Source organism: Adiantum capillus-veneris, chromosome 22 (genome assembly GCF_014529385.1).
Source record: "Adiantum capillus-veneris isolate H3 chromosome 22, ASM1452938v2, whole genome shotgun sequence".
In the NCBI taxonomy this organism is placed as follows: domain Eukaryota; kingdom Viridiplantae; phylum Streptophyta; class Polypodiopsida; order Polypodiales; family Pteridaceae; genus Adiantum; species Adiantum capillus-veneris.
The window spans coordinates 146,497,442-146,512,635 of NC_140952.1; the positions used below are offsets into that span (position 1 = coordinate 146,497,442).

At 44.3% G+C, this 15,194-nt stretch overlaps 1 protein-coding gene across 4 annotated transcripts in view; it reads right to left on the reverse strand.

The window, feature by feature from the left end:
* SWEETIE (HEAT repeat-containing protein) overlaps positions 1 to 15,194 on the reverse strand; it is a 208,129-nt gene that overhangs the window by 120,045 nt on the left and 72,890 nt on the right. For all 4 annotated transcript variants that reach the window (XM_086494844.1, XM_086494843.1, XM_086494845.1 and 1 more), the window contains 3 exons: positions 12,501 to 12,737; positions 12,320 to 12,409; positions 488 to 575 (listed from right to left, as the gene is read on the reverse strand). In XM_086494844.1, coding sequence (XP_086350970.1) covers positions 488 to 575; positions 12,320 to 12,409; positions 12,501 to 12,737 — 415 coding nt within the window. The remainder of the gene's footprint in view (positions 1 to 487; positions 576 to 12,319; positions 12,410 to 12,500; positions 12,738 to 15,194) is intronic.

Consider the following 15,194-nt stretch of genomic DNA (forward strand, 5'->3'; position numbering starts at 1 on the left):
TGACGAAGCACTTCACAATAAAAATCTCCGGAGATGCTACATGTGGCACCGACGTTACCTGAGGATCTCACCCAAAGTCACCTTCTAAAGAAAGTTCTGAGTTATAAACTCATAGCATAATCTCCGCAACCCTGCTTACCATCACCTCCATTAAGGAAACTAGCATGATCACATCGGCACATACTTCCTCAGCACAAATGTGGGTCTAGAACTGCATATCAATGTGGGTTCCCCCACACAGATACATCACAAACATACACAAGACTCAGTTATAGAGCCTCTGCCTACTACAGGAGACCAGACATATGCTACGGTGACATACTCCATTTGTACTAGGTCAAGAGATGGTCAGACTCAGCCTTATTAGGGAATCCTGGCAAGAAAGAGAATACAAATCAAAATGCCCTAATACAACAAAAAGCCACTAATGATAGAAAGGAGCTATATAAAAGGTAAACAAAGCACAATTGGCAGCACAGGGCCATACCACGCATGAAAGGCACAATAAGATGCTTGTCAATACCACCCTCAATTGTTTTGGCGGGACCTGATGGTACTCGACGATGTGATTGAACCTGTAATCACACAAGCATCCGATTCAGCATGATCTACTTCATAGAATTTCATACTTTTCAAAACTCGAGTGTTGAGAACTTCCAGACAAATAAGTCATAAATTGTGTTCCCAATGAGCTTCACTAAGATGATAGTCAAACTTTCCTGTTTTGACTTCTAAACCGTTGATACAGCTGAAAATGAAGTTCTTATTTGTTAGCTTAACACATCACAATGCTTTTATAATAGGCCAATGAAATTCTCAAAAAAGGGGTGAAAAGAACTTAGAAGGCAAACTCAGTTTACATGGTGGACAATTACAAAGGATCCTATCAGAGACTGAACAATAAATTTTGAGACTCCACACAAGGCATTTGTGGTGGTATTCCCCAGATCTCAAAGCTCTTTGGAGCTTCTCCTAACCTGCCTGAAGGCATATAAAGGAGAAACCTAACACGAAGCATGAAACTTAGATCCGAGGGGAACACCGATGAGCATTTTCACCTTGAGGCTGTTCAGTGCGCACATCAAGCCGCTTTTGTTTCATTTCAAAAGGACCTCTAGCAGAGTAAACTGGTCTTCCTAAAGGAATGTGGGCAATTTTCTTTCTCATCTTTGACAGTGAACAGACATTAGCTTCTGCTTGTCAGAAGATCTCGCATTATCCTCCATGCTTTGACATGCATATGGACAGTTATTAACCCCATATCACTTTGATCCAAGAAAATGGGCCCTCATGCAGCGGCAGATATAGTGCTCCTCTGTCTCTGGCTCTCTTGGCAAACCTGGCATAATCTCTCCTCTGGGGGTATACCTTTGTATCGGCCAGTCTCTATCTCCAACAGGTGAGATGAGGTGCGTAGCTGACCAATAACACATCTAATGCCATGAGATAGGTGGGTGTCCATTTACTTGGGGCGTGAGATGAACCCATCATCCGTCGTCCACAGAAGATGGTCTCGACAAAAAGCCATCTTTGTCCCCAACTCGTGTGACGGAGACAGACAAGTCCTTCTAGTATCCAGCTGAATGAGATCATGTCTGATAATCTTGCTACTCTCTTAATGTGTGAGGGTGAGGGAGGGTGCATCCTGGGAATACTGAAAAGGGGGCAGCCTGTCCATACTAAATCCATGTAACTTAAATCAAGATGATACCTCTGCAAACCAACATAACGTATCACCCTCACTGGCCAGTTGTCGCAATGACTCAAGCGCCAGTCGAGCATATCTATTGCATGGTAGCTCCCATGTGCTATGAATGAAAGACACTGATCTAGCAAGAGCCTCCACTACAATTGGTGGTGCGCTCATCTCAGCTCCGATAATCTCATGTAACACTGAGGCTTTCACCCGGATCAGCCTGGACATCATGGATACAAGTGCTCTCTCCATGGACCTCCATCCATCATATGTGTGCCTTGATCTATTGTGATGATCAAGGCTAGGCCCCCATATCTGCAGTCCATAAAGCATGGTGGAAGTGACCAATGTGTCAAATATCCACAGCTTAGTGCATGGCTCCTGAAACTGCACCTGTGATCATATCCTCTCTAGTCTTCCCTAAGCTGCATATCACCTCGTCAATCTCGCCTCTGCAACACCTGTCACAAAGAAAGTAGCTCCACGAAATACAACACCAAGATATTTATAAGAGTTTACACACACACGGGCGTGAGCGCACACACACACACACAGAGATCAACTAAAATGAAATGTTATATTAATGTCTTTAAAAGGCCAAAATGGCCCGGTATATATATGTATGTGTGTGTGTGTGTGTGTGTGTGTGTGTGTGTGTGTGGATACGTTCCTGCAGCCCTGCGCGAGGCTTACCCCTGTGATTTCTACCGCCAGCGCTGCCTCCTCTCCTACGCGACCCTGCCTCTGCCTCCAAGTCTAATCGCGCACCACTCTGCCCAGCCTGTGGGAGCCTGTGTGGGTGCGCGCGTGTGTGTGTGTGTGTGCGTGGTGTGCTGAAGCCTGCTGTGTCAGTGCCAGCGGGTGTGACTGTGTGTGTGCGTGTGTGTGTGTGCTGAAGCCTGTTGTGCCAGTGCCTTGACAGTCGGGCAGCAGTGTTAGGGTTTCACAATCGGATACAGCGAGTTAAAGTTTCACAGTCAGGCAGCAGCGAGCTAGGGTTTCGCAGTGGGACAGCAACGCGTGAAGGTTTCTCGACTGCCAGCTCGTGTGTGCGCGCGGTGTCCCACCAGAGAATTCCCTGCAGCCCTGCATGCGTCCTCAGCATTGTGCTGCCCCTGGTCTGCTCTGCGCCCACTGCTGCGAGTAGTCCTGCTCCTGCGACAAACAGCTTTGAGCGCCCCTGGCCCCCCTCAACTCTGCGCCATCTGCAGTTCAGGCTTTGCCTTGACAGCCAGCTTCCGACGCAGGTTCTGTAAATCTTTAGGTTTTCAGTTTGATTAAAGTTTTCAAGCAACAGGTTCCTGTACAGCCAGCTTGTGTGTGTCTGTCGGTATTGTAGAAGTCAAATATCCAAAAACCCAAAAAAAAATATTGTGTGTGTGGGGGAGCTTCACATGGATTCGGCCGAGCAGTGTATATACAAGCGCCGGAAGGCCATGGAATCTTCGGATATGGATGCTTAAGCCTTATCAAAGAATGTTTGCATGAGGATTTCGAGGATGCACGTCAAGCCTGGGAAGGATCCGCTCCTGTCATGGAAGTGCGCATTCCTATACAGGAGCTTATGGATCCCGTTGCTCAATATGCACTCAACGCGGTGATTCTTTTTTTCTCGGGAAGAATGCCTACGGCTTAGGATGTAGGCCAATGGGTTGATTTCCTACTCAAATGGCAAGCAGTCTGAGGGGTTTACTTTGGCACGCGCGGGTTCTATGAAGTCTTGCTGGCCGACATAGATGCTCGGGACGCTTTGCTTGAAATGTCTCCTCTTTTCTTCAATACGTAGATGACTCATGTACTGCCCTGGGCTCTCACCAAGGACTATCAAAGTCTCATTCGTCACAAGTGTCCCGTCTAGGTTGAGGTGGTCGATTTGCCTTGCACCTGGCGTCATTTCCTTCCTTTGCTAGCTGCTCACTTGGGCAAAGTCATTTGCCCTCCGACGCTGGACGCAAATACAAACCGTTTTTGTATTCTGTGGGACACAGATATCCCACACCAACAGGTATTTCCATCGATTCTGAGGATGCAGTGGTTGGCAAGCATCCATTTAAGCTTAAGTGGGGCAAATTTGCAAACTCTTGCTTCCGATGTGGCAAATTCGATCATATGCAGTCCGAATGTCCGGAACCAAACCTGCAACCACCGCCTTAAGCTGTTCCTACTCCTCATTCAAATCCGAAATCTTCTGCTGAAGTTCAAACCAAAGGTGCTTCAACCTCCTCTCCGACAGCCAGGGTGAATAAAGGCAAGGGGAAACAACTACAATTGTCTGCACTTTCTGCCTCTCCGAATATTAAAGACAAAGGCAAAGAACAGGCTTCAACCTCCCAAACTTAGATGCTGCCCAAGAAACCCGTTAAAGCTACTACAGCCCGTATTCCGGCATCTTCTCGTAATTATGTGCCCCCTTTGAAGAATGTTGCTCAGAAAAAGCTCCCTTGTAATGACAACACGTCTTTGGCTGAAGCTTGGGACAAGGTGGTTCGCTCTTACAAGGAAGTTGTTACAGGCGAAGCCTCTTCATCGCTAGGTGCTTTTACTTTCAATCTTCCGGGTCCAGGTCTTGACCCACCTCCTCAGGTGCTTGCAGCCGCGGAGGATGTGTCGATGGGCACTGGTACTTGAGTTTTCTCCCATTTTCTCATTTCCTCGCCCACTGTATATACCATATCAGAATGCGTAGTTCTTTGAATTGCATCTCCTATAATGTGCGTGGGTTATGCAATCACCACAAGTGGCGGTATTCTGGTGTGCTTATACTTGTTCGACACAAACTCTTCCCGACCTTGGTTTTCAATGACCCAGCTGGGAGATGGATGGTCATCCAATGTATTGTTAATGGAGAAGTTTTTGAATTTGGAGGCTTATATGCATACACAGCTTCTGCAGATAGGGTACTCAGCTTCTGCAGATAGGGTACGGTTGTGGAGTGCTATCTCTTCTTATTGTTGGCGTTCTAATGCATTTCTCTGTGCAGACTTTAATAATGCAGCTAACCATGGAGATAATACTACTGGGCATTCTCACATGCTTCATACAGAACGGCAATCAAGGGATCAATTTATGATGACATGTAATGGGCTTGATTTGTGGCCCCTATCGCATGCGACTGATCCAGGATTCACTTTTCAACATAATGCTCAATCTATGTATCGCACTCGGCTAGATCACTGGTATCTTTTCCACATGCAACAATATGATGACTTTGTATGCGAGTTGAGGATTGATTATGCTATGTGTCTTTCGGATCATTTTCTTGTATGCTTGAAGCTTCGTTTTGGCTCTTCTAATGCCAATGATCGCCTGCCCAAGAAGAGGCTTTTGCATGTCAATAATGCTTATCTCAAGCATGAGCCTTTTCGGGCTATGATTGTGGATATCATCTCGCCTTTGATCTCCCAGATGTATGTTGATATGGACATAGCCTGGTTCCGCTTTGTTATGCGTGTTCAATGTGTTATCCAGGATTATGGCAGGGATTATTTGTCACAATTAAGGGAACAGGTTAATCAGGCGAAGGATGCTTGTAGCAGACTAATGCATTTGGCGAATCGTTCTTCTCTTACTGACACTCAAGCGATTGAGTTGTTTTCTGCTTGCACTGAAAGGATGTTCTTCTAAACAATTTTTCTGGCATTTGCATCACTCCAAGCAGTCTCAAGGTATACGAAGAGTTAAGTTACCGTTAGGGGAATGGACCTCCACTTTACAAGAGCTAGCACTAGCCCTACGTTCTCATTATGGCAAGATTTTTGAGGCCCCTTCTTCTCCCAGGAGCGCAGCTTGTCAAGCACGTCGCATGTTTCTATCACATGTTACTCCCATCCTTTCGATGCGGTAGGCTCAAGACTTGGAGGTTGTTTTCACTGAGCCGGAATTGCATGCCAGCTTGCTTGATTTGGGTCGATGGAGAGCTCCTGGTTGGGATGGCCTCTCTGTGGAATTTTTCTTGTCCTTCTGGGATTATTTGAAGATGCCTCTGTTGTTCATGATGAATACAGCTTGGAAACAGCAGGAACTGCCCTCCTCTTGGAAAGAAGGTTTGCTCAAACTGATACCTAAGCATGCATTGTGCGAAGAATTCTCTCATTGGCGGCCTATTACACTTATGCCTGTGGTAAATAAATTAATGGCAAAAATGCTAGCTAACCGACTCAAGTGCTTTTTGCATGAAGGCTTGCATCAATCTCAATACAGCTTCATTCCACGACGTCAAATTACTGATAACCTCGCCAACGTCATCATTGGTATGGAATATGCAAAATACACTCGACATGATATATTGATCATGCAAGCTGACATTGAAAAGGCCTTTGATACTGTTCTTTGGGATTATATTGCGGACACCATGCAACACTTGGGATTTGGGCCTAGGATATTTCGTGTCGTGCTGTTCTTATATGCACACAGCACATATGCGGGCTTGCTGGATGGATCTCTTACAGAATCTTGGCCTTTGCGACGGTTGGTGAGACAGGGCTGCACTTTTGAGTGCTCTGCTCTATGCAATTGCTACTCACCCCTTGTTTATGTATTTGGATTCCTTGACTTCCAGTGGCACACTACACGGCCTGTCTTTACCTTCGGGACGGCAATTTGCTGGTCAGGCCTATGCGGATGACTCTTTGTTTATGCCTCGTAATCACTATGATGATGTATAGCAAATTATGGGCAGCGGGTCTCAAAGTTAACTTTTGTAAATCACGAGCCGTTCTTATACTATCCTTAGCCAATTCGATCCTTTCTTGCATGTCATACAAGAAAATACGAGCTTGGCGTTCCTTGACTTTCTCCAAGCCAATAGCAATTAAGGATTTAGGCTCAAATCCATACATGAGAATGAATGGGCTAAATCCAGTAGCAAAATGCTTGCTACTGTTGTAGGCAAACTCTAACTGTGGAATATACCGTTCCCAATCACACTGCCTGCGAGACAGACATAAGCTCTCAACATGTCCTCAACGTTTGGTTCATCCTCTTTGTTTGTCCGTCGGACTCAGGATAGTCAAAAGACGACATACTCAACTTCGTCTGAAGATGAGCAAACACATCTCGCCAAAATCGCCCAGTGAACTTAGTATCTCGATCACTGACGATATCCTCTTGCAGGCCATATAGCTTGTAAAGCTGGTCGACAAATAAAACTGCCAACTCATGGCTTTTTACTGTCAACTTCGTTGGTATAAACTTCGCCATTTTTGTGAGTCTATCGACCACAACCCAATTGGTATCATTCCCCCGACTAGTATTTGGCAAACCAACAATGAAGTCCATGGAAATACTCTGCCACTTGGCATCTAGGATTTCCAATGGATGTAGTAGGCCAGCTTTCCTAAGACACTCTGCCTTATTGACCTGACATTGAGTAAATCTCTTTGCATAGCTCTCTATGTAAGAGCGTATGCTTGGCCAATAGAAATATTGCTTGACCAAAGCCTGGGTGCCCAGCGCTAGGAACATCGTGACATTCGAACAAAATCCTTTGTCGGATCTCATCGATTTCCGGCATGCAGACCTTTCCATTTCATGCAGACCTTTCCATTTCTGAACAATCGTCCACCTCTAATGGAATATTGTCATTGTCTCGTCTCTCCAGCACCTCACTTGGGTCTCTGGACCACCCAAGCCTGTACACGAGTCATGCCCCGCTTCAACCTCGTCCCATATCTTGCCAAAATAGCTATCGAAACAACATAGCCCCTGGAGAGAGAGAGAGAGAGAGAGAGAGAGAGAGAGAGAGAGAGAGAGAGAGAGAGAACTTCGTCGAGATTTCAGCCATAGACAAGGCATTAACCTCAGGAATCCTGCTAAGTGCATCGGCAACTCGATTGCTGGATCCTTTTCTATAACGGATCTCAAAGTCAAATTCTTGCATAGTTCAACCCATCTAGCCTTCCGACCTTTGAGATCGCCCTGATCACAGACATAGCGCAAGGAGTGATGATATGTCCATGCAACAAACGTAGAGCCATACAAGTAGCATCGCCACTTTCTCAAGGCGTGGACTACGGCGTAAAGCTCCTTCTCATACGTTGGATAACGCATCTCAATGTCCGACAGTTTCTTACTTTCAAACGCAACAGGATGTCCATCCTGGTATAACGCCGCACCAATGGCATAATCACTAGCATCCTTTCAACCACAAACGGTTTGCTAGGATCCACAATGTACAATATTGACGCAGTAGTCACCAAGTGCTTTAGTGTCTGAAAGCTCTCGTCGAGATGCTCATTCCAGACCACGGGGGGTTACCTTTACAGTGAGGACCTGAAGTCTTCGGTCCTTTCACCTCTCCTTCTAAAATTTGCGTAACTGGAGAAGCAACTTTAGAGTAGTCCTTGATAAACTTGGGAAAGAATGGATTAAAGCCTAAAAAGGACTTTACTTGGTGCACATTCTTCAGAGTGGGCCAATTTTGCATTTTAATTAACTTTTCAAGGTCAACGCGAATTCCATCGCGAGTAATGATGTGACCCAAATACAGAAGCTCTTTCTTAAAGAATTCACACTAAGAAGCCTTAGCATAAAGCTTCTCAATTCTCAGTACTTCGAGAACAGCGCATATATGTGCTAAATGCTTTAGACAAACTTCGGCTGTAGATCAAGATGTCATCGAGAAATAGAACAACAAAGTTTCCTAGAAACGGTCTCAGTAGATCATTCATCATTTGTTGAAACGTAGCTGGAGCATTGGTCAAACCAAAAGGTAAGACCAAAAACTCATAGTGACCATAACGCGTATGGAAACTTGTTTTAGGAACATCTTCCAATTTGATCCGTATGTGGTGAATTGTAAAACCGTTAAATTTAAAAATGAGATTACAAAGCGACACAGATACATGAAACATGTCTTCTTTAACAAAAACAAGAGAGTGATGTGCATAGTCTATATATACAATGAGTCTTGTTTATCATAAAACCATGGAATTCCTAAAATAACATCTGCTCTATCCAGGCCCATGATGTGGAAATCCGGGTTCTCTTTGTAATCAGCTAGCTCGAGCGACAAATCTGGAACCATCTGATTCCATACATCCATATCCTCGCCACAAGCCATCTTCACATGATACTCATGGTCACTGTCCCGCGTCTGCATGCTCAGTTTCTGCACCAATTTTGCATCCACAACATTGTGTGAGCTTCCAGTATCAAGTATGGTCACATCGTGACCATTGATCTTCCCGAGGAAACGGAGAAGATCGTGCTTATCAAACACTTTGGTGCTAACAGTATAGTTAGTGCATGAATTGTGCGCTAAGTGGTGGATTTCAACTCGAATTACATCAAAGTTACCTGAGATCTCGTGAATTTGAGCCGAAGGACAACCCTGCACTTTCTTGGTCTTCTTCTTGGGGCAATCTTTGATTCGGTGACCTGTCTGGTCACATCCGAAGCAAGCCCCCTTCTTCACTGCATTAGAAACTACAGCATTTTTGGCTTTCCTCTTCTCCTGAGAAGGTCTCGGCGGTGATTTGGACCTTTGGTGGAGTGTCTAAGCCTCTTACAAGGATGCTTGGTTGTAAATGGAAGCCTTTGAACGGTGCACACTGTGGTGTGGGGATCGTTTAGTTGTACTTGACATAGTTACTTGGAACGGGAACGGGGAACGGGAACGGGAACGGGAACGGGAGGGTTCGGAACAGGACGAGAACTGGGGGGAGGAGGGGAAGCCGGAACGGGAACGGGGCCAGAATGGTCGACTAAAGTAAGGCTTGAATTACCTCCATTCAGCTTAGTCCCAAATAAACTCCTAAACAACCCCAAAACTGCCCCCAAATCTGCCCGTTAACCTGTCCTCAAACTGCACCAAATATGTTTCCCAAACAGCCCCAAATTTGTCCCCAAAAGCCCACTTTTTTGCCCCCAAATATCTACTTTTGCCTGTTTTGCCCCGTATTTCGCCGTTCCGCTTTGTTCTCCCCATTCTGGAACACCGTTCCGGAACGGCATTCCGTTCCCAACTCCGTTTCGAGAACAGGACTCGTCCGGAACGCCGTTTCGGAACGTTCGGGCTACGTTCCCCCCCGTTCCCTGTTACACTGGTACTTGAACCTCTAAACAGGGTAGACTGCGATCAGGGCATCGTTTAGTAGTAGATGGAACCCTCTGAACAGCATAGGCTACAGTCTAGGGATTGTTTGGTTGTAATTAAAATTTAACTTTGCTCGGGCAGACTGGGCGCCGTCTAGATGGACTAAGTTTATGTCTTTATGTTTTGTAATTGATCAATGTATCTATGTCATTTGCATAGCATTTTGTGAAGCATATGAATCTGGTGTATCAACAGTTTCAATTTGGATGAGATAGACTAGGTATGTGGCCTTAGTGCATTTAGACACCCGTAAGAGATTAGCGTGATCTGGGTGTGGATGTCGGAATATCAAGAGTTCTGATGAGGATAAGATGACTAGATAGAAATCTAATTATGGAACTCTATGATGTAATGCCTGCTAGAGAATTGTGATGTCTGGTAATGATGGTCATTGGCATGTATACATGAAGACAGAGTCTACTAAAAAAAAGGATTGAATTTTGCAACTATAATCGCAGACGATTACTACTCCTTTTAAGGGGGTATATGTCACAAAAGTGTTGGCATGGCAAGATAGCAAGTGATGATGTGGCAGGCCATCTATAAGGACCCGCAAATCACACCATGCTTTTTTGACATTGGCATGGCAACCTGGCTGGACTTTATGGAAGACATTTTGGTGCCTAACTTAGCAGAATCTTTTAGGATTAGCGTCAGCTTTTTGTATCTGATGTTTTTCAAGGTTGGGGCCTTTAAATATGAGCCTTGGGCGAGGCTTCTGGCAGTCTAGCAGTTGTAGATTTTCCGAGAGCACTCTCTTCAGGAGTTGTACCTTTTGAGATCAATATAAAAGAAATATCAAAAGGGGCACCAAGGTTCTGGGGCAAGAGCATCGAGGAGTGGAACCCTGCCACTCCGTGTCTACTGTATAAAATATCGTTCTTTCTCAATTTCAAGTATTGAAGTGTTAACGTCTATTCGAGTTTTATTCTTTTTAGCTGACTAGTGGTGCCTCCACGATTACATGAAACCTATATAAGAACAAACAATGGTTCTGTAACTTTGTATTCCAGTAGGAATTTTAAGGCTTTGTGAGCAAGTATTAGACAATTTTTTTGTGAACATTGTACTCCATTACAAGTTTTTAAGCTTTGTGAGCCAATATTAGACAACTTTTCTATAAACATTGTACTCTAGTAGGAGTTTGAAGGCTTTTTAAGACAGTATTTAGTACATGTCTTGTCACATGTTTTGAATTCGAAGAAATCCTCCTTATGTGAAAGACAAATTGGTAACCCCTACATCCTAAAACCAGTCATGTCAGAAGACAACAATATACCTAGATGAATCCAGGATAAGCCCAAATTCACCCTTAAAGGAAAGTGCAGACTCATGGTAGTCACCCACAAACCATCAACTCCATCATGCATAGTATTGACTAAATACCACGACATCCCCACTAATGTCAACAGTGCCCAATAGTGGGTATAGAACTAGGTACTAACATATGCTCCCAACAAATCAGGTTATTAGATGTGATCTGATGCAGGATTATGTGAGGCAGACATGAAATTCTAAAAAGATCATTTCTTACAGATTACATAGCAGAGGCTCATTCAAAGACCAGGGTTTATGGAGATATACATGTCACATGCCATGAAGATCACCATCAGCCAGCTTAGAGTATGCTCACATAGACTCCAGGTCGAGACTGGGCAGGATACCCAGGAGGACAGCACTTGCACATTGCGCAGACTAGAGTCGGAGACAGAGGAGCATTTTATATGTAGATGCTCGGTATAGTATGAGATCAGAGGGAGATATCACTGCCACTTCATTGAGGGCTTTGGGCAGATCAGTCGCATCATGAGATTTGAGATTCAACAATGCCTCCGCCTCTTCTTGCTAGAGATGCACACGCATCGGGACAGTCTTATAGCTAGCATGTAGGAGCACCCCCAGCATTGCCAAGATGAACAAAGACAGTAGACAGTGAGGACAATAGATACCGGAGCCACAGCCATTGAAAGTGAGGCCTACTCGAGGTTTCACCTTGAGAGAAGCACTAGAGGCTTGGGCCCGATGAAGACTACGCTTGCCTAGCCAACGGCGTCAACATTGGACCCTCCAACGGGCAGCAGAGGCTTATACCAGATACACATCACAGCAGGAGGAGAGGCACGCCGGATCCCCTCCTCAGCACTACTCAGAGCATCTCACCCTCTCCAATTAATTTTATCTTAACCCTAGCATATTCTCAGGAGGGGGTAGTTTCTTCCATTGAAAGCATATTGTACACCGAGTTAGAAAGCATTTTCAGAGCCTCTATACATCCACAGTCTCAGCTAAGTACACATATAAGCCCCATCATCCAGTTATGTTCAGTGGTCATCTACCAGTTTTTCTTTTAATTCATGCATGATACTAGAGGGACATGTGGACATTATTGTATACTGTTTGTCTCATAGGCCAACATGGCCTTTCACAGACGTTATAGAGTAAGGTAACTTCAATGGAGACAGTACACAAATCCAGCACAGATAGATCATTGGACAACATAGAGAGGATTAGTTTTTCAAAATAAATACCTGGGCATCTGGATTGAGGCCAAGTGCAAGGAATGACCCTAAGGCTAAAGCATAAGCATTTCTGACAGATTCTGAAGAGTCTTCTAGAGCCTGCAGCAAAGACGTCAGAAGCATACCTCAGTTGAAAGCATCCAAAAGGAAAAGATAAAACCTAGCAAAGGTCAGTTAAAATGGTTGTAACCTTAACACAAAGGGCGCAACAACTTTCGAGCCCACCAACTCCGATACCTGGAGCACCAGATAATGCAAAAGCATGCAAACATGCTGCTGCCGCTGTTTTGACAAGTGCAGACTTGTCTGTGGCTCCAGTTCTTAAAACAACACGCAAAGCTTCAGCATAAGCTGAGAGAGATCCACCACCACCTAAGCCTCGCAATGCATCCTGAAGCAATTGCAATGCCGCTTGTCTTACTGAAACCTGTAAGAGAGAAAATCCATTTTCCGTAAAGGGAAATTTGACAGCTTAAACTCCTCCCAATCACACCACTGAGACTTCAGAAACAAAAAACATATAATGAAGCCATAAAATAACATCTTCCACCTCTGCCCTCTAGCTTGCAAAAAAAGTTAAGTGCAAAAACATCACAGAAAAAGCTGAAATAGATAAAGCTCAACAATTGATGTCTGAAAAGCTCAACAATTGTTGACGAAAAAGTGCTCATGTAGTTAATATCCAAACGTATGACAAGTTGCGACAGTTAATGGTCTAAAGTACTCCAATGTAACAACATGACCATCATTCTTTCAGCTGCAAATATAATTTGCCATTGTGCTGAATGATCAGGCAATTAAAGGACAAGTGATTTACCCTTCTTGCTCACATCTTACAGCTACAAAATGTAAATCTGCATGATAGGAAGATTTGCAAGCTTGAGAGAGTCGTCAACAACAGCGTATCAAAATCAGCACTCGTTCAATAATTGAACCTTTCAGCACTGGAATTGCAAACATATGTATATATCAAACTTTGCAGAAATTGTGACCTTGAAATTTTAAAAGGTAAAGCAATCGAGCTTTGAACACTTGAAACCAAAGCACCCCCCAACTCTGGCGTTTGGACAAGTTATCAGCCCACAGGTTCAGTACAAATTTAACCACAACAGTTGCTCTTGACAGAACTTATGCCTTTGTGAGCAATCCTCAGACTCACATGGCTGCAAGCAACATTTCCTTGCTGCTGTTGCCGCATAATGCCTTGTTGCAAGGATCGCACCAAATGAAGGCTCCCCTTCTGGAAACTGTCCAAGGACTCCCATTCGCCTTAAATGCTTCTCATGAAAAGGATACCCGTAATAACTACAGGATACATCAAATGATAAGATACACTCAACCATGAAAGTGGTAAAGAGAAGCTCTAACTTGCTGTGGGAAGCCTATACAAACCTGCCAAAGGCCCTCTCCACCTCAGATGGTGTAGCAAAAAAGCATAGACCAATGTTAGTCACCAAAATGATATTCATTATCTGCTCTAAGAACCCTCCTGCAGCACATAAAAGCCATGGGATTGGAAACCCCTTGTGATGTGCCTCCAAAATTATCCGCATCCATTCCACCAGCTCTCTATGTGGTCTCCAAAACATAGTTTTTCCATACGCAAGCCACACAGAAATACCACATGGATACGGAAGTACGGTTGGAGTACGATTCGGCCCTTCCTGTTGAACCATACGTGGCCCTAATTTTATAGACAAATATGCACAAACTAGTAAAAAACTAAACATTGAAAACATCTTTCTTGAAAGAGACTTAGACTTGAGAATTGAACTCGACACTTCAAAATTGGAGCTTGAAATCTTTAATAATCCGCATATCTCACTATCAAGTATGACTCGTGAGTAGATAGAAACTCCATAGACGATACCTAATAGGAAACTGATGAAAGCCAGAAGTGCATTCTATAACAACCATAAAAGTAGCATGAAAGAAAGGAAGGTGAAACCAAGGACATGCATGGGATTGAGAATAAACCATCAATGACCAAATGAACGTTGTAAAATATCAAGCCCCCTATAAAACTTTTTTTTTTTTTAACCCTACAAAAAGTCAAGTACGGTTTACTATTTCACACGGGTACGGAATATCCTTTTACACACGGGTCCGGAATTGAACCATATGGATACCAATCCAACACTGCTCCAAAATAGGATTCCAATCTCCTGCACAGCCAAACTATAAGAGGGGGAGGAGGAACCCTCTTGCCCCCCACTACAAAAGCCAAGGGAACCTTAGGGAAGGTATCAAGATGAGCATCCCTCAAACCAAACCAACTTCCCCAAGGTATCACTAATCTGACTCTCATACAACTCTGCAAACTGTCCAAGATTCATGAAATAAATGGCCTCCATCCTCTTCTAATGTCAGCTGTCATGTACAATCTCCGTTGTCCAAGAGATATCATGTAGCGTCTGCAATCTGATGCACTCTCTTGACCAAGAAAAGTATCGTGTCCTACAGACTTCTGCAAGAAAAACATATCGACACAAAGTGGCCCTCCCCTCAGAGATGTATCTAGAATTTGGAATCTCCATGGACCACGAGCAAAGAAATGAGCACGCAACAACACAGATAACGAGACACCTATCGACGAGGCAAAACCTGTTGAATTATCAAACTCCTCACATAGCCCAGGAGACTCGCTATCCTACTCTCCCACAATAGTGCCTAATATGAGAGCCACCTGCGACTGAATCTCCAAAGAAACAAGATCTTGTTCAGCTGGCTTACCCTGAGGCAACGCAGGCTGATCCTGAACTTACTCCAGCAACTGATATTCATGTTGTCTTTCTATCCGGCTACTCTAAATGATCCTCTCGATCCTGATCTAGTAATCTCTCCTCATGAGCTCTAGTTGGGGGCTGCTTTTCCTCATCAATCC